Source organism: Pinus tabuliformis, chromosome 1_2, assembly GCF_031772625.1.
Source record: "Pinus tabuliformis cultivar Carrire ecotype Pingquan chromosome 1_2, CPIR1, whole genome shotgun sequence".
NCBI classification, from domain to species: domain Eukaryota; kingdom Viridiplantae; phylum Streptophyta; class Pinopsida; order Pinales; family Pinaceae; genus Pinus; species Pinus tabuliformis.
This window is the reverse complement of record NC_142298.1, coordinates 42,926,620-42,951,245: the sequence shown is the minus strand read 5'-3', so window position 1 is coordinate 42,951,245 and position 24,626 is coordinate 42,926,620. Positions and strand designations below refer to the sequence as shown.

Sequence of the window (24,626 nt, the reverse complement as noted above, 5' to 3'; positions counted from 1 at the left end):
GGCTACATCAGCCATTATATTTCCTCCACATATATAGCATTAATTCCAAAAAAGGAGGACTCCCTCACTTTTATGGACTATAGGCCCATCTCTTTGTGCAATGTTCTATATAAGATTATTTCTAAAATTATAGTTGTCCAGCTGAGGAGTACCTTATCTATTCATTTGTCCCTTGAGCAACATGGTTTTCTAAAGGATCGCAATATTTTGGATGTTGTGGCTCTCACTCAAGAATGCCTTCATTCCATGCATTGTCGGAAAACAGAAGCTGCATTATTAAAAATTGATCTTAAAAAAGCTTATGATTGTGTTGACTGGGGTTTTATTCGATGCCTCCTTGCTAAGATTGGCCTTGACGGCAAATGCTCCAGATGGATTATGGCTTGTGTTGTTGATGTTAATTTTGCAGTTCTTATAAATGGAATCCCGACTCCTTTTTTCAAGGCTGCCAGGGGCTTGAGGCAGGGTTGTTCATTGTCTCCACTTCTCTTCATTCTTGTCATGGACTCATTGAGTCTACATATAAAAAGGGCGATCCAACAAAATAGATGTTGGCCTCTTCCTATCTGCAGAGGCATTTCCATTTCACATAGTCTATTTGTCGATGACATTCTTCTATCGACTATTCTATGCAAGGCATCTTAGATATGTTTACATGATATTTTGGGGAAATTTCAAAAAGCCACCAGGATGTGTGTCAATGAAGGAAAATCGTCTTTTTATGTGGAGAATATCAATGGGGATCTTATATCCTTCCTTTCACGCCTCTTCAACATTAAAGTTATTCCTATCCAGCTTGGGTTAAAATACTTGGGTTTCAATCTTAAATCTGTTAGATATTCTGTTGCAGATTGGTCATGGATTCCCAACCGCTTTTATAAGAAAATCGCTAGATGGGAATACAAATGTCTGTCCATTGGTGGTCGAGCGACTCTTACCCAGGCTGTTCTGGTGCAAATAATGGTCTATCGGGCACATATCTTCTTTATTCCTGCATCTATTATCAACAGTCTTAATAGAATGACTGCTAATTTCATTTGGGGAGGTCACAAAGAACAAAAAAAATATCATTTGTCAAAACTTGCGATGCTGGCCAAACCAAAACAGATGGGTGGCTGGGGCATAATGGACTTAAATTTGTTCCGAAAAGCTCTTCTTTGTAAATCCATGTGGAAAGTTGTTATGGGGGTATCTCTTTGGAGCAAGACTATAAGATCTAAGTATATGGAAAATAAAGACATGTCTTTCTGGTATAGACAGAATTCCATTGGATCCACTCGGGGCTCTGCTATTTGGAGAGGTTTCCGGAAAATTGAGCTCTTCTTCCGACAAAACCTGATTTGGAAATTTCAGTCTGGGGAAAAAATTATTATTGGTTTGGATGCTATTGCAGGTGGGGATGGGAAGATTCCCATTTCTTCTCAGTTACTAAGGGCATTGCACAACAGGGGTATATTTTTCTGGGACAAGGCCATTCGCAAATGGGAGGGTGCCATTCCAATATGGAAATTTGCATCTAATTTGAGTTTAAAAGACGATCTGGGTCTTCAATGGAATGTTATCATTTCGACTTTGCAAGCACATGGTATTTTTCGGTCTGCGGACATGGATTTCCTTATTTGGAAGGGGCACAGTGGCACTTCTTCGGTTTATGTAAAGCACATTTATCATCAACTCATTATTTCTGAATCTGAACAAATGGCCCACATCTTTCCAAAATCCCTATGGAAAACAGGCTGCCCCCTTAAGGTCATATTATTTGCTTGGTTGGTTTTCCACAACAAGAATCTCACATGGGAAAATCTCCAAAAGAGAAATTGGAGCGGGCCAACCACTTGTCCCCTCTGTAGATCAAATACAGAGAACACTTTGCACATTTTTCTTCTTTGTCCTCTATCTCAGATGATTTGGCAGAATCTAGTAGCCCATTTTGGATTCAACAAAATCTCCTTCCCTTCCATGTCAGATGCTTTTAGATGGTGGGGTGACATGAACATTGATTGGAGGCCCATTCCTTTATTGGCCATATGGGCCATTTGGAAATGGCGGAATGATTCAATTGTCAACTCAAAAAGGGAATGTCATTTATCAATTTATGAATCTATCCTTTGTTTACACAACGCACTTGGATTGACTAATCATTCCAAAGACAAAAGTGGGAGGAGGACGCTTTCAAGGGATCCTACGGGGATTCCGCGTGCCTTTTTTGATGGGGCAGCACTACAGGGAATATGCGCCTGCAGAGTATATATTATTCTTAAAGAAGGACAGAAGATAGAAATATATTGGAATGGAGGTGCTGGTTCCAACAATAAAGCAGAGGCTATGGCTCTTGCTGGTCTTCTATCATTTTGTGATTTTCTAGACCTACAAAAGCTTCAAATTTATGGAGATTCAAAAGTCATTATCGATCATGTTTGGTCAAAACATGTCATAAAAAATATCAACTTAATAGGATGGCTGAGCAGGATTGAGGCTTTAGGGAGCCGCAGGGAGGACTACTCAATAATCCACATTGACAGGGAAAAAAAGGATCGTAGATGCTCTATCGAAGAAAGGTCTTTCTTCACATCTTGATGTCTGGATGATGCAGATAACAGCGGACAAAAAAAACATTTCAGACTCAGGAATTTTGCATGCCGGGTACTTAATTTCCTTTTCTCATTATTGTCAATACGGGTATGTATCTGGTTCCCACTATATAGATTTATTTTTTGAAAAATCATTCTTATATATTCGGCCTTTGGGTCTGAATACAACCTTTATATTGCCTATTAAATATGCTGAACTATATGACCAATCTGAAGAAGAGCAGATATATGGTTTTATTTTGTCCATCCATATGATTGTGGCTTGTTCTACAAATATAAGTGTATCATGTAGACTTCAACAATCTATTGTTGTATAATTTCTCTATTTGAATATAATACAAATATAGGTTTTTTCATGCTGAAAAATATATATATACTTGTATGGATTTACATATTCTCCATTTATTACTTTTATTATTTGTTAATATATGAGACATATCTTTAATAATAATAATAATTTATTTATATGACCTTGGTTATATATATATATATATATATATATATATATATATATATATATATATATAGATTAAATTCAAAGCATATTTATCTAGGTTTGAATTACGCATAATATTTTAACCTTAGTTGAATTTACTTTTAGAATGTGTATATTAGGGGAAAAATCATGATTCAAAGGTTTTAACATAAAAATATAAGTGTTAAAAAAAAAATTAATAACAATAATAATAAATAAATGTGATAAGAGATAATAGACATATTATTTTGTGATCCTTATTCAACTATGACATAAATTTATGAGAAGATCATTTGTGAAACCAATATTGCAATAAACATAAAATTGTTTCTACTCATATATCATCTGGAGAAATTTAGTTAGAATGATATATTCTTTTATACTATCATCATTTAGGAATGATAGAGATTTGAAAGAGTTATAGTATTGTAATTTGAAATAACCACTTCGTATTGATCTATGATGTCAATTGATGAAAAAAAACAAAATACAACATACATTCATGGTTATTTGCTAAAACCTTGCTTCAAGGACCAATTTTTTATATGTTCCCCAGGAAATCCTAAGATTCATAAAATGGACATAAATGATTTTAAAACATAGTATAAAGGTTGGGAAGGAGAAACTAATTCCCATAAAAAGAAGGCATGACTAAAAGGGTATTATTCACATTAGTATTTAATTTAATTATTTAAACCAAATTGTTAATTAACTTTAATATTAATAAATAATTATGGTTACTAAATAATTTGGTGTTAATAAAGCATCACAACGTGATTGACATGTACATTGCACTAGTAACCTAACTAGTATCAACTGAAAATTTGTAGGTTATGTAGAGCTCACACATGAGAAGACTTAGTAGATCCTTGGGGATCTGCCCATCATTAATAATGCTCATTTATGAGCATAGTAAACAAAAATATGCCTCTCATTTTATATATATGTGTGTAAGTCCTAAGTTGCATCAATAAGTCTCGTATGGAATAGATAATTGAACAACTCAAAATGGTGAAGACGCGAGGAAATCAAAGTTAAGGAAGATCATCATAAGGACCTCCTTCAAATAACCCATTGTCATCACCGAAGCTAGCTCTCATCTTGTGTTCCCTAGAAGCAATTAATGAGACTTTAAGAGGGTACCAAACAATTGAAGTGTAACTGGAGCACCCTCTATCAGGGTTGGGAAATCCTGAGGGATCAAGAGACTCTGATAAAGGACCTCCAATTGAGGACATTACTAGGGAGCTCCAAAAGATTAAGCTCCCAGACTTTGCTGGAGGTCGTGCCAGCAAACGAGTAGAAGCCTGGTTAGAAGGAATGAGAGGGTGCTTCGCACTAAGAGATTATACTTCCAATTCAAAAGCTAAAATAGCAATATTCCAACTCAGAGATAATGCTCTAAATTGGTAGGGTAACTTAGAGTGTCAACTACACCTCACTCCGGAAAAAGTTACCTGGGAATTATTTGAGGAGAGATTCAGGAAAAGTACCTACCAGCATATTATGAAGAACAACAAGTAGGAGCCTCCCATGCTTTGGTACAAGGAAATCGCACAGTAGAAGAATATGATATGAGATTCATGGAATTGGTCAAGTATGTCTCATACATGGATATTGATCAGTGCTAAGCAGATCGTTTCATTTATGGATTGACCCCTAAGATTAGGGTAATGGTGTGGATGTGGAAACCATCCTCAATTGGAAAAGCTATGGAACATGCTCATTATGTTGAAGAGCACTTAGATTTAAAGGGTGGAAACAAAACCATTTTTCCACAACAACCAAGGTTTATGGGGAAGGCCCCTCACACCTTCTCTAGGGGTAGAAGTTTGAGGCCACTGCCATATGGAAACAGGGTTGTACCCAGAGCACCGACAATGGGGATTTCAATTGTTACCAATTCAGCTTCACCCGCAGCTTCAAGGACTCATGCAAATCAAGGTCATATGTGAGGAGCGACAAGTAGGGGCAGGGGTCCCAAGGGAAGGAACTCTTTCCAAAGAAATCCACAAAATTTTGTTCAAAGTCTACCATGCATCAGTTGTTGGAGATGCGGGGGACCTCATTACCAATGCGACTATCCTGAGTTGCAAACTGGTAACAATCGTAGAGAAGGAAAAGCACCAATGGGGGGAGCAAGTAGCCACCATCGAATATATGCAACAGTTGAAAACCAATCTGTCATGGTAGAAACCTCAGGTATGATAAACAAAGTAAAAGTTAAAATTTTGTTTCATTCTGGCGCTACAGATAGTTTCATTTCACCAGTTACATTAGAAATATGTGTGTTGGCGGCCTATGAGCACGATGACTTTAAGAAAGTTGAGATGGCTTCTAGGATAAAACAAGAAGTAGGACCTAGTGTTGACCAATGTCATGTGAACCTTAGGGTGTGTATAACTAAGTTGAAGGCATATGTCATAGCATTGGGGACGTACGATGTGATTATTGGAATGGACTAGTTAGAAGCTAATCGAGCTTTGGTAGACACCTTTAAAAAGAAGGTGATTTGTTTAGATGATGAAGGTAGGTCAATTGAGATTTGTGGTATCAAGAGAGGAGCGTCCCTACGATTCATATCCATGATGAAGGTAAAACGTTATCTCTGAAAAGGTTGCAAACTATATGTGGTCAAGGTTGTAAGTGACCAGAAAGGACCCTCCATAGATCAACACCCAATTTTGTCATAATTCAAGGATGTTTTTCCTAAGCCTAGATTACCTCCTATAAGGGAGATCAATTTCACAATCGACTTAAAACCCGGTGCAAAACCAGTATCTAAGACACCCTATAGGATGACAACTCCATAACTTTGTGAATTTCAGATGAAATTAAAAGATCTTTTAGGCTTTGGATTTATTAGACCTAGTATTTCACCTTGGGGTTCACCAGTGATTTTCGTCAAGAAGAAGGATGGTTCCTTAAGACTATGCATAGATTATAGGGACTTGAATAGAGCCACAATAGAGAATAGGTACCCGATACCTAGAATAGATTACCTATTTGATCAGATGAAGGGAGCAATGATTTTCTCAAAGATCGATCTACAATCTAGATACCATCAATTGAGGACTAAGGAAGGTGACATCTCAAAAATTGCATTTCAAACTCGGTTTGGGCACTATGATTTTGTAGTTGTTCCATTTGGTTTGACCAATGCACCCAAACTAGTCGTGAGCCTCATGAATGTTGTGTTCAGGAAATATTTGGACCAATTTGTGCAAGTCTTTATGGACGACATTCTTCTGTATTCCAAGAATGAAAGGAAGATTGAAAAGAACCTAAGGGTTGTATTGACTTTCTTAAGGGAAAATCAATTGTATGGAAAATTGTCAAAATGTTCCTTCTTTCAAAAGAAAGTTCATTATCTTGGGCATATCATTTTAGGAGAAGGGATTTCAGTTGACTCGAAAAAGGTAAAGGCCATAATGGATTGGCCAGTACTAAAAACTGCTCATGAGGTACATAGTTTTATGGGGCTAGCAAGTTATTATCATAGGTTTGTGGAAGGATTTTCGAGGATTGCAAAACCCATCACCACATTACAACGAAAAGGGGTTAGGTATGAATGGGCATATGAATGTGACACTACATTCACTGAACTAAAGAGGTTACTAACCAATGCACCGATCCTTCGATTACCGAACATGAAAATAGACTTCATTGTCTGCAACGATGCTTCAAAGAAATGATTAGGAGAAGTATTGATGCAAGAAAGAGAAATAATAGCTTACGCATCTAGAAAATTGAAGAAACATGAAGAGGTGTATGCTACCCATGAACTAAAGTTAGCAGCAATTATGTTAGCTTTGAAACTATGGAGACACTACCTCATGGGGAGAATATTTGATTTAAGAAAAGTTCATCAAATCTTGAAGCACCTATTCACTCAAACGGATTTGAATGCTAGACAACAACAGCAGAGCGAATTCATGAGTGAGTATGATTTTGGGATCTCATACATTAAGGGAAAGGAGAATGTGGTGGTCGATGCACTAAGAAGGAGGCCACAAAACTTCTTCCTAGTACCCTTGAGGGTAAATGTGAGGGAACGTGTGTTGAAGAAACTATTTGAAGATAGTTGGTATCTAAAGGTTATATCAGCACTCCAAAGTGGGAAGCAAATACAACCAAAGTTTGAGGAATATCTCCTTGAACCAGATGGACTATTTAGATTTCAAGGGAGAATGTACATACCTAAGGAAGGGGGTATAAGAGCAAACATCCTTGAAGAGTCACATAGAGCACTCTATTGTGCACATCCTGGACTGAAGAAGATGTATGTGGACATGAAGAAATTCTTCTTTTGGGTAGGCATGAAGCACAACATAGTCCAGTTTGTCGTCAAATGTCTTGAATTTCAACGAGTGAAGGTTGATCATCTCCATCCGGCAGGACTCCTACAACCACATGACATCCCTATGTCTAAATGGGAGGTAATTTCTATGGATTTTGTTGTGGGTTTTCCACTCACTTCATAGAGGCACAATGTTATATTGGTTGTAGTTGATAAATTGACTAAAAGTGCCCATTTCATCCCAGTGAAAGACACTTACGATGTTACTGATGTGGCACAAGTTTTTATAAGTGAAGTTATTCGACTACATGGTTTACCCACAAAGATCATTTCTGATAGAGACTCTTGATTTACATCTAAGTTTTGGACAAGTTTGCAATTAGCGCTAGGGACTCAGTTGAACATGAGCACTACCTATCACCCAGAAATAAATAGGCAGACTGAAAGAGTGAATCAAGTTATGGAAGACATGCTTAAAATGTATGTCATGGATAATCAGACTTAGTGGCAAAGGTACTTACCATTGGCAGAGTTTTCCTATAATAACAGTTACGAGAGTTCAATTGGGTTGCCCCCTTATCAAACTCTATATGGGAGGCCATGTAGGACACCATTGAGTTTGGAAAAGTTGGACGACTGAGTAATAGTTGGGCCGGAATTAGTTCAAGAAATGGAGGAACAGGTAAGACAAATTCGACAAAGGTTAAAGGAAGCACAAGGTAGATAGAAGAGTTATGCCGATAGGACTGACCGAAGTTATGAAGTAGGATAACAAGTTTTTATTTGTATTTGACCCAACAAAAGCACCATTCAGTTTGGGAAAGGGTCGAAGTTTTCACCTCGATTTATAGGACCTTTTAGGATCAAGGAGAAGATTGAACTAGTTTCCTATCGTCTTGTATTGCCACCCCATTTGCATAAAACTCATGATGTTTTTCATGTATCTATTTTACGACATTATGTTTCTAATGAATCTCACAAACTGGATTGGAGGGAATTTCAAGTCTCAGATGTTGGAACCATAATGGTCGAACCAATACACATATTGGACAGTAAGGTTCGACAGTTCATACGTCGCATGGTGGACCAGGTTAAGGTCCAGTGGGACAAGTATAACCTAGGATCTGCTACCTGGGAGGATGCAGAGACTATACATCGTGACTACCCCTCACTTTTTGAGCATCTATGATGCCCATTTTGACTTAGATAACTACCTATGCTAAGGTTCTATTTATAGTTCCATGTTATTTATTTATGAATGCTATGTAATATTGATGCATTTAGTTGGACAGGTGAAACTACTTATATAAATCATTAGATGGATTAGGTATTGTTGATTGAAATGTCTGATGTATGACCTAATGTACGACTTACTTGGTTATGATTTATCTAGTGTATGACTTATCAGAGTTATTATTGTTTCATGTATGGCTTAAGTGGATATGATTTATCTAATGAATGACTTAGCAAAATTATGATTTATCTAATGTAAGATTTATTTCCAGTATGAAGTATAAAATTGACATGTGGATACTAGACTTAATAACATGATGTTTAAGATCACTTATCTATATATATTTTTTTGTTATGTATATGCATGAAAGAGAACTGACCTGCAGATTGGAAAAAAATATATGATAACCAAGATCCACTCTTCCGATGGGGAATGTCAAGACATCCAATAAAGAATGGTATGATGCACATTGTTCTATTACATTTTGTATTTAATTGATATGCACTCTTATGACATGGGTAAAATGTAAATGGCAGGTGAGAAGACTACCTGACTGGATTATTCGATGACAAGTATCCAATTGGCATTGTAGTGTGGTCCATATTAGGGTGTTGAACATAGTTGTGAGGAGGGGTGGAGGCATTTCCCACTGTGTAACCTCCAAACCTGGAATCGTGGGAGGGCAATGATGGACACCCTTCCCCAGATGTGTGATGATGATTTCCAGTTACCTACTAGGGAAGTTAGGTTGATATAGTCTATGCTTCTGCCATATTGGTTTTATCAGTGATTAGATCGATATAGTCGATGCAATAGTATATAGTAGCAGAGGATGGATAGGGTAGGAGTGGAAGTAGGTTAGAAAGGATATGAGGATATAGATTATTTGGAGACTCTCGATGGGAAGTGGTATCATTGCTTGACTTACTTAATTTGACTACTATAAGTCTCTCTACTTTTTTATGCCTTATTGTCAAACTTCTTTCGAACTCCTTGTATCTTTTTCATTCTAACTTCATGTTGAAGTTTTATGAAGTAGAGGCGTATGTAATGCCCTACTTGATCCTATCATGCTAATTTTTATTAGTGTTTAATTAACTTGAAAATATTGACTCATAACTATTAAAAAATATTTGTGAAACTGTAATTTTATTTTACTGGTATGACTTTTATTATTGTTATTATTCAATTCCCAAGTTGTCTTCTCAAATTTAATTTTGGACAGGATATGGTCTCCTCCAATTTATTTCCAAATTAAATATCCATATACATATGTGTCTTCTCAAATCTACTTTTGAGAAGATATGGTCTTCTCCAATTTATTTCCAAATTAACTATCTATATCCCAATGTGTCTTATCAAATTTACTTTTGAGAAGATATGGTCTTCTCCAATTTAATTATAAATTAAATATCCATATTTTATTCCCAAAGTGTCTTCTCAAATCTACTTTGAATAAGATCTGGTAAGAAAAGTAAATGATACTAAAATTAAAGGATGAAGGGGTACTCATGACATTAATGATAGGTGGTTGAGGTGAATGGGAGGAAGAGACATAAAAGGGGGAGGAGGATGAGAGGAGAGGGGGAGAGATCATTGGTCTCGGTTTTGGTTTTGGAGGATTTTGTTTTGGGGGAGGAATGTAGAGAAAGAGAAGGGAGAAAATGGAGAGATAAATGAGAGAATTCAAGCTTGGATCTAGAGAGTGTTAGTTTAACTTGGACACACTACAATTGGTTGGACATGGGCTCAAAGGGCTAGGGAACCTGTGGAGGTTCCCTGGGCTAGGAAATCATTCCTAGTTGGTTGGAAGGTAAATTCAGTCGAGTAGCCGAGAGGAGCATACCAACAGAGTCAGGAGCATCTCGACCAAGATATTGGAACAGGTATTCATCCATTTATTGATTACTTATGTAAATTGTTGCAATGAAATTTTTACTTGTTTAATATGTTGTAAATAAATTTTAATTGTATATTGTCATAAAATAAATGTTGAGTTATAAATAAGTTATTTCCCTTTTTATTGTGTTTAAATTAAATTAATTTAGTTTTAGTTAGAGGACCCTAGGATGGATCTTCACATTTATAGTAATCCAATTCAATTATTTCTAGTTATACTCAGTAGAACTAGTTCTAACAACTAATAGAACTACTTGGAGGTCAGTTGTGAAGTGGGACAACAGTCTAACTTAGAGATTGTCTAGTTAGTTGATTAATCAACTAAAAATACCTCATGCATGCAATAAATTTGAATTACTCAGTTGTGGTGGAGATTCCAAGGCAGTGTAACATCAGTTTTAAACTAGTATTGAGTGTACATGTGTTTCATGCAATCAGTTATCAATCCTTGGGAATTGTGCAATCAATTTGGAGGAAATTCCTAAAGAATAGGGGCTAATTTCCTCAGGAATTGTGTAAGGAAATATGAGCCTTTGTGAGATGATATTTGACTAAGTGTTGGCCAAAATCTGTCATTGAGGAGGAGAACAATTATTCTTTTGTAGGTTGAGCTCAGCGCTAGAGCTAGCAATTAGAATAGATTCTCTATTAATCTTATTAATGCAAAGATACTTGAGGTTTTTTTCCTAGTTGGGTTCCCCTGGAAATCATTATGTATTTGTGGTTTTTCTTGTTGCATCTCTATGCATGTTGTTCTAAATTGTGAGTTTCATTCTGCATATCAATACGGTAGAATTGGGTCTCTTGATTTTAGATTAAATTTGTTGAGAAATTGCAATTCTATCAAATTTCTACATGGTATCAGAGCAGGATTCACATTAGAACAAAAATTTCAAATTTGTTCCTCAAAAGGTTTGATTTTGCAGCTTCAGTGTAGTAAGATTACCTTAGAGTTGGGAGAATGGCCTTCAATCGATGAGATTAGAGTATGTCTTGGAATGCAGCTCGAATTTCATTGCCTGAATGAATCGCATTGAAGAAGTGCTTGATGATAACGGATTGTTGGATAATGTCAAGATAGACATTCCAAAACCAGGATCAGTGGATGCCCATAACCTATCCCAATGGAAGAAAGATGTAGCCAAGGCGAGGAGAAAAATCTTGGAGGGAGTGAGAGACACATTGTCTCAAATCTCCATGGTAAAGAGACACCATTTTCCATGTGGAAGGCATTAACTGAGCTATTCAAAAATAACAGTGACCATAGAAAATTGGCCCTAGAATACCAACATCGAAACATTAAGATGCAGAAAAATGATACTATTCCACAGTATCTCACCAAATTTACACAAGTTTGGGATGAGCTTGGAGGGGTTGGTGTGAATGTTGCAGAATATGACCTATTGAGCCTAGCTCTTCTAAGCCTTCCAAAATCATGGCACAACTACCAGAACTCTGTGAATGGAAGGGAAAATTTACTAAATTGGGAACACTTATGGTCTGACTTGGTACAAGAAGAAATCAAGAAAAATACCAAAGATTGAGGTTCATCCAAGGGAGATGATGAAGATAATTTTGCATTGTTTGGGAAGGGAAATAAGGGAAAATGGAAGAAATCTCAAACCAAACCAAATTCTAGCCAAGGGGGCAAGAAGAAAGACTTGTCCAAAATAAAATTCTTCAATTGTCATGAACTTGGGCACTATGCTACAAAGTGTCCACAGAAAAAGTCTAGTAAGAATAACTCGGGAGAAGTAGGTGAAGCATTGGCTTCACAGTTCGAGTTAGACTTCACCCTGATTGTATGCATTGCCAACATTGTGATGGGGAGTGTGTGGTACTTGGAATCAGGTTCCTCGTTCCACATGACAGGGTGTAGAGAGTCATTTAGTGACCTAGAGGAGAAAGACCTCAAGATGCATATTGAGCTTGGAGACAACAGAAGGTACAGTGTACCAAGATTAGTATGGTAACCTTTAAGAGGGAGTTTGGATCCCCTCTTCACCTCAAAGATGTCATGTTTGTATCAAGCCTGAAGAAGAACCTCATCTTTGTAGCGGTTTTGGAAGATCTTGAATATCATGTTATTTTCATTAAAGGGAAATCCTTTCTGAGATACATAGCTACTGGGCAAGTGAAGTAGATCGGGGTTCGTGTGAAAAACATGTACAAACTTGATGTGGAAAATTGTGATGCATTAAGAAGTAAGGTAGAGAAAGTGTAGAGTTGAGATGTTGGTGAACTCTAGCATAGAAGACTTGGTCATTTACACCATGATGCCCTTAAAATTATGTAGCAAATAACCACTGGCCTCCCTAAAAGATCACTTGAGCAGCAAGATGTTTGCAAAGGTTGTACCTTTGGGAAGTATGTAAAATCCACATTCCATGATCGAGACATCAAAGCAAATGTAGTTTTGGAGAGGGTCCACTCTGATTTTTGTGGACCCTTCTTGACTGCCTCCACTGCCAGACATAAATACTATGTTATTTTTATTGATGATTTCTCAAGGAAGTGTAGGATCTTCACATGTGGAAGAAGGATGAGACATTTTCAAATTTTGTAGAATTCTCAAAATTTCCTTGTGCAATTTTTGAGGAAATTAGCCCCTATTCTTTAGGAATTTCCTCCAAATTGATTGTGCAATACCCAAGGATTTATCATTGATTGCATTCAACACCTGTACACCCTACACTATTTTACAACTAATGTTACACTGGGATAATAGTCTAACTCAGAATTAATCAGATGCTAAAAAATTAATAGAGTTGTCCCACTGCACAATTGACCTCCAGTTGTGCAAAATCTACAAAATTTCTTAAACAATATTAATGTTATTTCCAAAACCTTAATCAATATTAATATTAATTTTCATACTTACAGTTGTGATACCATATAGAAATTTGATAGAATTATAACTGCTCAAGAAATTTAATCTAAAATCAGGGGACACAATTCTACTATGTTGATCTGCGACAACATGCATAGACATGAAACATGAAAAACCACAAATACACAATGATTTTTACAGGAAACCAATTGGGAAAAACCCCTCAAGCCTCTTTTCATTAATAAGACGAATAGAGAATCTATTACATTTGCTAGCTCCATCTTTGAGCTTAGCCCCTATTCTTTAGAAATTTCCTCCAAAATGATTGCGCAATTCCCCAAGATTGATCATTGATCGCATGCAACGCATGTACACTCAACACTAGTTTATAATTGGTGTTACACTGCCTTGGAATCTCCACCACAGCTGAGCAATTCGAATTCCTTGCATCCATGAGCTATTTTTGGTTGATTGATTAGTTAACTAGATGATATCTGAGTTAGTTTGTTGTCCTACTGCACAACTAACCTCCAACTAGTCTATTAACGGTTAGAACTATTTTAACTAAATACAACTGGAAATAACTGAATTGGATTGCTATAATTTAACAATCACACATGCATAATTGAACGTCAAGCCCTCTAACTCAAATTTACTAAGCTCACTGAGTGACAAGAGCTATGTCACCTCAATTAACTAATTGGATTGCTATAAATTAGCAATCACACATGCATAATTAAACATCAAGCCCTCTAACTCGAATTTACTAAGCTCACTGAGTGACAAGAGCTATGTCACCTCAATTAACTGCCTCCAAATTATCTGCTGATGTGGAAATTTCGAATTTTCTCAATTTAATTAAAAGTAAGCCTAATTAAACCTTTTATATTAATTTTTTAGAATTTTACTTCAAATTTAATTTAAAATACATTTTTCCTATTTTTCTCCATTAAAAACTTATCACTTTAATCTTATACAGGATTGTATTTGTTTTTCTCCATGTACCTGCACAATTTTAAATTTAAAAACTTATCTCCTAATCTGACGAGGGATTAGATTTGTTTTTCTCTATATGCATGCAAAATTTTAAATTAAAAAACTTATCACTTAATATTTCAATGGAAGAAATACCAAATACTAAATAAATTTTTAATATCTAATTTGTAACCAATCAATTGCGACAATTCACACATTTTTTTAAAGAAAAAAAGCTTTATTTTATTATAAAAAAGAGTCCGTGAGTCTTTCTTTTATATATCAAAAAGAGAGTACATGAGTCATAGTTCCTTTTTGATTGTCTCCTTGCTCCACAATAGCTCCATTATACGAGATCTCCTATTATGAACATCATAATGTTTTATATTTATCAGCAGATTTCTACATACCAAAGTTTTGTTTGCATCATCTTGAATGAATTAATCAGTAAACAAAGTGGACCATTTTAACCATTTTTTTTAAGTTTTCTAAGAGAAATATTTAGAAAAAAGAATCATTTCATTTGTGTTTTTACAAAATTAATTTAAAAAATTACTACTTTATTTAAGTGTTTTTAACGGAATTAAATAAAAAACAGAATTACTAATTTATTTAGTTATTTTTATTCAACGAACTCCACCGTTCTACCTTCACCAACTATTAGAATTTATGCCAGCTTCGAATTGAATCGTGCCATAAAATAAAGCAATTTCCTCCCACTCATGAGGCCCATTTGGACTTGAATCTTAAACGTAGAAATGAAATAAATGTTTTAGATTTGATTTCAAAGTGGAATGTGCTCAAGGAAACCAGAACCAATGCGTTGAAGAATTGAGTTGGTGTCCTCTAACGAGGCGGAGGAATTGCCCAAACAGCTAAAAATGGTTGGAATTTGGGCAAAAAAATTTCAAAAAATCTTGTAGATGCAGTATCTGAATCATGTTTTTGATGGTGGAAATGGATTTAGCACCATCAAAAACGTCTAGGACACCTAAAATTTTGAAGTTTAACAACTATAACTTGGATTTACAAAAATCCTTGCCGGATTTTCTCTAAATATGACCGGAATTTCCATAACTTTCCGGGCAACTCCTCTGCCTCGTTAGACTACGCGGAACTGAATAGTGTGTTTTGCCATGCAATGTATTATTCGTTTAAATAGCCGCATTAATTATGGTTTGTAACTTAATAGTTAAATATAATAATATTTTTTTGAGTTTATGTTTCTGATCTATAATGAATTAAGCAAAGGTTTTTTTTGGTAGAAATCACATAAGAGAAATTTTTGGTTTATCAGGAGCAAATGAAGAGATAGACTATGGCAAAGACTTAAATAGAGAGCAATGTACACACTTAACCATCTTTTCATCTGATCTAATAATAAACCACACTTGTTGGTTCTAAACATGTCAGCAAAAAATTTCTCTTATATAATTTCTACCTAAAAACATAACATTGCTTAATATTTCTATTTGGCTAACTTTCCATATTTCTTGATCATACAAATCTTTTTGTTTTTTTTATCAATAAAATCCACATTTTATGCTGCATGTAAATTGTTTTTTTATTTAATAGAAAACTCATTGTGTTTTCTTTCGTGAATATATATAACGAAATGCATTTCTGCAATTGGAAAGCAAATACCTTAAGGTGTAATATTGGTTTTAAAAACAAATTCATTTGTCCGGTTTCTAATATGGTTATCTATGTTAAAATAATTTTGAAATTTTTAATTCTTTCTGTATTATTTGAATCAAATAGTGAAATGAATCGGTGTGATGAACATATTAATAATAATTAAAAGGGGAATTACAGGGGTAAATACATATTAAATGAAATAAATCTAAGTATTAAGTAAAGTTATTATAATATTATTACTCGTCTGAAAATTTTGAATCAAATAGTAAAATGAATCGGTGTGATGACCATATTAATAATAATTAAAAGGGGAATTACAAGGGTAAATACATATTAAATGAAATAAATCTAAGTATTAAGTAAAGTTATTATAATATTATTACTCGCCTGAAAATTTTGAATAGAAGTTATGGAGTTAATACTTACTTTATATATTTGTACATTACTTCATATTGCTTTAATTTTTTTTAGTGATTTTTGTCTTAAAATTTTTTATGTTATTTGTTTCACAGCATTATTAATTTTTAGTGATTTTTGTCTTAAAATTTTTTATGTTATTTGTTCCACAGCATTATTAAAAAGAGTAATAAATTTGTTAATGTATTTTGACATTGACTCAATTTTCTAAAAAAAAAAATTAGCTATATTAAATATCAAAAAATAGTTTAAATTTATTTATAGATTTAATAAGTATTATAAAATTGTTAGTGTACTTTGACTTTCACTCAAGTTTTTAAATTTTAAATTTACTTAGAGATCTAACAAGTGTGAAAATTGTAATTGTAATAGGTATTTCAAAACTGGTTATTGATTTTGATATTAAAAAGGGTTATAGATTTGATTCCCTGTTTCTTGGATTTTTTGTTTAAAAAAAAAAAATTAACCTCTTCCTTAGTTAAAAATTCTATTATTTTCTAGCTTTAATGGGTATAAAGATAGATGATTACATTTTTCTAACAAAAATAAAAATAAAGAAGTGTTTATTCTTATTTTATTTTATTTGAAAAATTTTATATTCATAAACATTATTATGATTTGAAGATTACATTTTTCTTTTCCTTAAATTGTTCTTAAAAATTATAAAGAAGTGTTTATTCTTATTTTATTTTATTTGAAAAATTTTATATTCATAAACATTATTATGATTTGAAGATTACAGTTTTTTTTTCTTAAATTGTTCTTAAAAATTATTATGATTTGTTTATGTGATAAAATTTAAAATTTATGAAATCTAAAATACTTAAATTATGCAATAATTCTAAATGTGAAAATCTTAGTTTTGACATGCAATATAAATTTTAGTATTAAAAATTCATAATTAAGATCCATAATTAAGATGTAAAATTGATAATAAAAAAATACATACACAAAAAAGGGACAATATTTTAACAAAATTATAACTAAATAATGATAAAAGAAATTATTGAGGCTTACTTTGTAATTATATATATATATATATACATATATGCACTTTACAAGAACTTTATGGTTAAGGTATGAAGTTGACAGAAACTTCATAGTAATTTAAAAATATTTCATGATTAAGTTGAGGAAGTCTTTACTAATACCTCATAGTTAAGTTGAGGAAGTTAGTTTATAAGTACTTCATGATTAAGATGAAGAAATGCTTAAAATTGAATCATAAATAAGACAATTAGAAATAGTATACCCTTTTACTTTATATATTAAAATATTTTAAGGTATAGAAGTATTGTAAAATGATCCTTTTATTTAAGGAATCCACTCATGCTCACTTGTTTTTTTGAGTGGAAAATTTTATATAATGAGGTAAGCTCCAAATATAATACTCCAATATATTTTGAAATACAACATACGTAAATACATTATTCATAAGAAGGACTCCACCATCTATATCTATAGCTAGTTACAATGCCCTAATCTTAAGTACGTAATGGACCTTCTTTAATGAAGCCATATTTTAATTAGTCCATATTAACTATTTAGTTGATCTTTTTAATAATAACGAAAAAGTGGACCTAATCCCCTTTACATAGAATGGCCTAACACTATGCATTCCACATTAAAACAAATAATGTTGTATAGGATGGGATATGTAAAATTCTATTTCAATGTACTTTCGATTGGGTGGTATATACCTTAACATATATAACATTAATTATTTTGTTGCATAGGGCACATGGGTTACCCCTAGAATTTCCACCACTACCCTTAAATTTAAAGGTCCATTTGGGCCCCCATTAGACCCATAAGGAGGATCCCAACACTCTATTTCCATTCAAAAAGTATTTCCCTCAGGGCTTGTAGTGAGGATCTACTAGCATAAACTCGCTTTTATGAGTGGAAAATTTCACAATGAGGTAAGATCCAAATGCAATATACTTCAATATAACTTCCAAATACATCATACTCCAATAATTTATTCATAAGAAGGACTCCACCATCATTATCTATAGCTAGCTACAATGCCCTAATCCTAAGTACTAAGTACCTAGTGGACCTTCTTTAATGAAATCATATTGTAATTAGTCCATATTAACTATTTAATTGATCTTCTTTAATACTAAAAAACATAGTTGACCTAATCCACTTTACAAATAATGGCCTACCATTATGCATTCCACATTAACACAAATAATGTTGCATATGTTGGGATATATAGAGTTCTATTTCAATGTACTTTAGATTGGATAGTATATAGCCTAATCTATACAACATTACTTTTTGTGTTGCATGGTGCACATGATTTACCCCTAGAATTTCAACCACTACCATTAATTTAAAGAGCCATTTGGGCCCCCATTATACCCATAAGGTGGATCCTGGTACTCTATTTCCAGTCAAAAAGCATTCCCTCCAGGCTTGTAATGAAGATCTATGATCATAAACTAGGGTGAACCATAACAATGAAGTAGTATAGGGAATCAGGTCTCATGTACAAGGGTTTGATGCAACATTGAAATAGTCCAAAAATATTATCCATAAACTTGAGTCCCTTGTGTAGTTGTTGAATGTAATAGTGAAGTAGTCTAGGAAACTAGCTACTCATTTATAATTGTTTGAAACAGTGATGAACTAGTCTATAAAGCTTATCCATAAACATGGTGGTCCCATGTCGTTGTCCTCATTCTAACTCCCGAATGGAACTTGAGTTCAACAAATCACTAAATATTGTGTTCCAATTCTCAATCAAAATCATGTGGATCTCAGAATTCAAGTTTTTGTGATTCATATTGTTTTGAGAATTCTTTTCGGTAAAATCACATTGACACATATCTTGGTCGACGTGTTTCAAACCATCCAATGTGGTTTGATCATCTAGACTAATATGGAGAGTATGATCTAACAATGTAGTTAAATAATGTAGAGAAGAGAATTATAGCAATCAAAATTATTAACTGTAAAATAATGTATTGTTAATAATATTTCACAATAAATTAATGCAATGTTCAAATTGGTTTTAATTAAGAAATAATATTAAAAGGAAAATAAAAATAATAAAATGGTCAAAAATAAATTAAATATTAACTCGTGAAAATAAAAATACAAATAAAAATAATTGGAAAAATAAAAATACAAATAAGAATAATTGAAAAAAAAAGTTAAGTATATGCGGACATTATCTCGGGTGGTTGGGACGCTTCATTAATGACCTCTCCACCCCGGTTCGATTCGCGATATACACAATATGTTGCGCGGGTGGTTGCGACGGTTCATTAATGACCTCCCCTCCTGGGTTGGATTCGCGATATACATGTTATGTTGTTGTATGTTGACGCAACGATGATGTAATGATGTTGTTATGATGATGTAATATATGTGTTTCTTCCTAGGGGTCGCACTCCTTTGGAAAAAAAAAGAAGAAAAAGTTAAAAGCCAAATATTTATAATAAAAATCAACAAAAAAAAATAAAAATTATATATATAGATATATATATATATATATATATATATATATATATATATATATAATAAAAACAATAAATAAATAAATAGAATAGTCCATGTCCAAGTCCAAGAAGTCATGTGCATAAAGTTGCAAAATATAGATAGTGATTATGTAAGGAATGCTAACACTTACTCAACTCTTAGATTGGTAGCCCCACTTACTCAACTCTTAGATTTTTCAATTTTTAATTTTTTAAAATAGAATGAAAATATCTTATTGTTTTAAAATATTTTTACATATATTAACTTTTACAATGTCATTTAGTTATTAGGCTTTAAGGTAGAAATTTGGAAGGATCAATACTTTAGTAAGAATGGAATCTCTATATCTACTGGCATCATTTTTTCTAAAATTTGTGTGCTTTATCAAAAAATAATTTACATGTAAAATGTATTATCTTTTTTCAGAAAAAAAAGCGTAATATATTCATTAAAGAAGATTACATAGCGCATATGCAAGAAGCAAATGCAGAAATGTGGCCCAAGCCACATGCAAATTTGCTAAAAACAAATCCCAAATAAAGTCCCCAAAGGCCAATATTGCCCCCCAGAAGGCAACCCATAGACATGGACTGAACGACATGCTAATCTGTTAAAACAGATCCCAAATAAAGCCTCGAAAGGCCAAAAGTTGCCCCCCAGACAAGGCAACCCATCATAAGGTGCAGAAAAGGCACCAAGAAACCAAGCAGACAAGCAAAAGAAGGAAGAGCATCATGATCTGACCGCCCAATGTGGAGGGAGAGGCACGAAATGAGGAAGAGAGCAACAAAAGAAGCCACTCCTTCCCCGCCCCCTCAAACTCTCCATCCAAATCAAACGAGAAACAGAGGAAGAATGCTGACACAATCCTCCGCATCTGCCTGCAGAAAAGACCAGCAGAGTCATCCATAGAAGCGGCACGAAACAGGGCAGAAGCACCGCTGTTCCCTCAACGCTCCAAAGGATGTGCCGTGACGAGATCAAGCCTGACTGCCGCCGAGGAGAAAAAGACCCACCGGAGCAGAGGCAACTCCGGGGGCAGAGGCGGCAAGGGAAGCCACCTCGCCCCCGCTATGAGAAAACTAAAAGACCAGAGGAAGAAACGAGTTTTCAGATGAAACCCTCTCTGTTGCCTTTCGCCGCTCGACTCAGGAGTTCCCGGAGAAGCCCACGCAGATCCCCACTCGCCTTCTGGTGTTGACCTTGCTGCTTTGCCGAATGCCGGTCAGGAGAAGCCCAGACCCGCCTCTAACCGCTGAGCTGTCCGCTGACCCCTGTCTGCAAAGTTACTTAGTAAACCCTGCCCCTGTCTGGAAACAACCCCTGCTCACCGCTCCTGTGAACGCCGCTCCTGCTCCTTCAGCCCATCTAGCTCGCCGCTTCTGCTCATGCACCCAAACCCCTGTTCGCAGCTCCTTGCTTTCGCCGCTTCTAAAAGTTACAGCTCGCCGCTCCTGCTCCTTCAGCCCCCTGCTCGCCGATCTAGCTCTAGCTCGCCGCTCCTGCTCCTTCAGCCCCCTGCTCGCCGATCTAGCTCTAGCTCGCCGCTTCTGTTCCTGCACCCAAACCCAGCACCCAAACCCCTGTTCGCTGCTCCTTTCTTTTGCCGCTCCTGAAAGTTACAGCTCGCCGCTCCTGCTCCTTCAGCCCCCTGCTCGCCGATCCAAAACCTAGCTCGCCGCTACTGCTCCTGCACCCAAACCCAGCACCCAAAACCCTGATCGCTGCTCCCCAAGTTCGATGCTTGCTCTCCTTGCTGCTTCGCCGAACGCCGCTCCTCTCAACCTACAAGCGCAACCACAATAGAATGGGCGATGGCAGAACTGGTCCGTCGTCCGCAGATAATGGAACGAGCCCAAGCAGAGTTAGACGAAGTCGTTGGGCGCAAGAGAATGGTTGAAGAAAGTGACATGGGTCGTCTCCCTTAGGTACACGCAGTGATCAAAGAAGCGTTCAGATTGCACCCGCCGGTTCCTCTCTTCCTCCATTAGAGACAGTTGCTCAAGTTGAACTCATCAAAAATTACAGGTGTTCTACGAACATCAATTCTGAGAATCCTAGGGTTCCACTCGGCGAATTTGTTTTGGCTCCCAGGATGCCCAATATCAAGGTAGCCTTCGTCAATGTAAAATGTATTATCATCACAAAAAAAAATTAAAATAACTAATTTTAAATCTATAATATTTCACTTCTTTAATTCTAATTGATTTTTTTTTATTGAAAATAGTTTTTTTTAGAATTATTTAAAATTATAATTAATTTCTTGATATTTTGAAAAAAAAATTATATAAATAAATTTAAATGTTATTAATTTAATTTTTATTTTAAAAAAAATACTCTATTTTTATTTGATATATCTATATATAAACTTAATTATATTAGGTAATAAAAAAAAAAAATAATAAGAAATATAATAATTATAGTAAAAGAAATACCTACAAATACACGTAGAACTTTCCGTGCATATGTAACATTGACAATACACATAGAACTTTCCGTGCATATATAACATTGACAACTACACATAGAAAGAGTGTCCAAGAACATTATTAATTTTTTTTCCCAAAGTTACCCCATGTATGTCTTATTGGCCAGCACTATGTGTAAATCAAAGTTTATTTTGCTTTCGTGTATCCCATAAGCATTTATAGTATTGTAACTTACTTTGCTAATATAATAATGATCGTTTGCAACAAGTGAAGTTGGTTTTTATATAAAATTTATTATGAGTATTTATGTTAGAGTAATGTTAATATTTATTTTATTGGGAATTAATTAATTTTTATTTTAGGAATATAAAATTAATTGTTTATTTAAGGTAATGGTTAAAGTTTGGAAGTTTATTATTGTTTACAAGTTTTTGTGTAACTAAAAACATCAGTATGAGAGAATTGGCTTGGCTGGTTCTATTTTTTGAGTTGTATTTGAGAAAGAATACTAAAATAATTGTTAAGTACTTATCACACTCACTTTATTAAAAATCAATTATAATCCATTATGAATTACATTTGAAAATAAATATTAAAATAATTGTTGAATAATTATCACTCACCTTATTAAAATCAATTATAAATTACATTTGAAAAATAGTACTAAAATAATTATTACAATTACTTATTCAAAATAAATTACATAAACTAATCACCAAATCACAACATAATTTATTATTGATTTTCTTAAAACAGATGGATTACCAATTTTACAGTCTCAGTACAATATATCAGAAACACATATTTAGGCCGATAGGCCTTCCTTTGAGTGAGCCTTTTCGTCGTCCTTTTGCTTCCAAGCTTGACAGCTGGCGTGCACATTCCGTGGGCAAATTCTTCACATCTGTCGTGCAATTTATGTTTTTCCTCAGCGATTTCGGGGAACTACCTGTTTTCGGAGATTTGTTCGCGGTTTTCTCCGCCTGCCTGTTCTGCGTTCGGAGATTTGTTCGCGATTTTCTCCGCCTACCACTGCCGTCGGAGACAACTCTGTATGTCTCAGCTTCGAAGGTATTTTGCAGAGAGGGTTTCCAAAGTCCCTCTTACTTTGTCGTTTAAGACTTCCTTTTGATCTTGTTTCCATGAACAACCATATATATCTGTGAAAAGCAAAAGCAAACCTCTAAGGTCCCGGAAGAGGGTATACTTCGATTTTTCTGCTTTGAAGAGGGTTACTGATGATAGCGGTTTTATTAGCGATGGTAACGACTTCCAGTTATTTTTGTAGACTCTCACGCGGCTTCTGTTTCTCTTTTATGGTTTTGGAGCATTTTTTACAACGATAGAATTGTTCCAGTTAATAGAGAAAACATATGTGATTGAGTGCTACAGAATCTTAGTTCTCGCTGTTCATATTTTTCAATTATCCATGTATTTGTAGAACTAGCATTCTTACTTGCAATTTTGAGATGCTTTCATTCCTTAAACTACCTCGGGTTTGTAGGAGTGGTCTGTTTACCATGAATTTGAAATTTAACATGGTATCATAGCTGCAGATCTGAAATCTTTTAGGAATCAGTGCATGGAGAAGGGTGCTGCCTGTGAGTGGGAGCTGTTGGAAGATTTCAGTGGTTATGATGCCCAAGAGCTTCAATGGTTGAAGCATTCCAGTCCTTTGAGAGGTTTTAGGTTGTGATTCCCTAACTGCTCCAGTGATTGGAGTGTTGTTTGTCCCTGAGAGAAGCAATATGCCTTTGTGATAGGTTGCTGATCTGATTTATTTCTGGCTTATCTGTTGAGTTGAGGTGTGATGTTAGATTTTCTAAGCCCAGCAAATTGATTTAGAGTGCCAATAACTTTTATACGCAGAATTTAATTTTAACAGCATAACCAAATCTGAAATTTATGCGCAGGGAATATTTAATTTAGTTTTAAGCTAATTTTAATTTTCTACAGTGAATGCACATCCCAGGGAAACTCTCTGGTCACTTCTGATTTCGAGGATGGTAGCCGGGGTGAACTGGCCGGTTGCAATTTTTGTAATTTAGTTTTAATCTAATTTTAATTTTCTCCAGTGAATGCACATCCCAAGGAAACTCTCTGGTCACTTCTGATTTTGAGTATGGTAAACGGGGTGAACTGGCCAGTTGCAATTTTTGGCAACCTAACCTAGCCCGGACATTGAATGAGGCCCAATAATATACACAGAGGTAGCCATCCCGGGGACTTGACCCCATGACCTCCTGCTTGTAATGCACAGCGCTCAACCACTTGAGTTAACCCTGCTTGTAATGCACAGCGCTCAACCACTTGAGTTAACCCACTGGACTAGATTAAAAACTAAAC

At 34.8% G+C, this 24,626-nt stretch overlaps 1 protein-coding gene across 1 annotated transcript; it reads left to right on the top strand.

Moving 5' to 3' along the window:
• Window positions 1–690: 690 nt before the first annotated feature.
• Window positions 691–21,110, top strand: LOC149204317 (uncharacterized). Its single transcript, XM_089397092.1, has 3 exons — window positions 691–1,653; window positions 20,739–20,898; window positions 21,004–21,110. Exons 1-3 carry the CDS (start codon window positions 691–693, stop codon window positions 21,108–21,110), a joined length of 1,230 nt encoding a protein of 409 aa, XP_089253218.1.
• The last annotated feature ends 3,516 nt before the right edge of the window (window positions 21,111–24,626 follow it).

Excerpts from the sequence above, each read along its gene's own strand:
- LOC149204317 (XM_089397092.1), top strand. The coding sequence starts at position 691 with ATGTGTGTCAATGAAGGAAAATCGTCTTTTTATGTGGAGAATATCAAT. Across the intron at positions 1,654-20,738 it reads GTGGCACTTCTTCGGTTTAT|AAAAGACCAGCAGAGTCATC; the intron begins GTAAAGCACATT and ends ATCTGCCTGCAG. Across the intron at positions 20,899-21,003 it reads CAACTCCGGGGGCAGAGGCG|GAGTTCCCGGAGAAGCCCAC; the intron begins GCAAGGGAAGCC and ends CGCTCGACTCAG.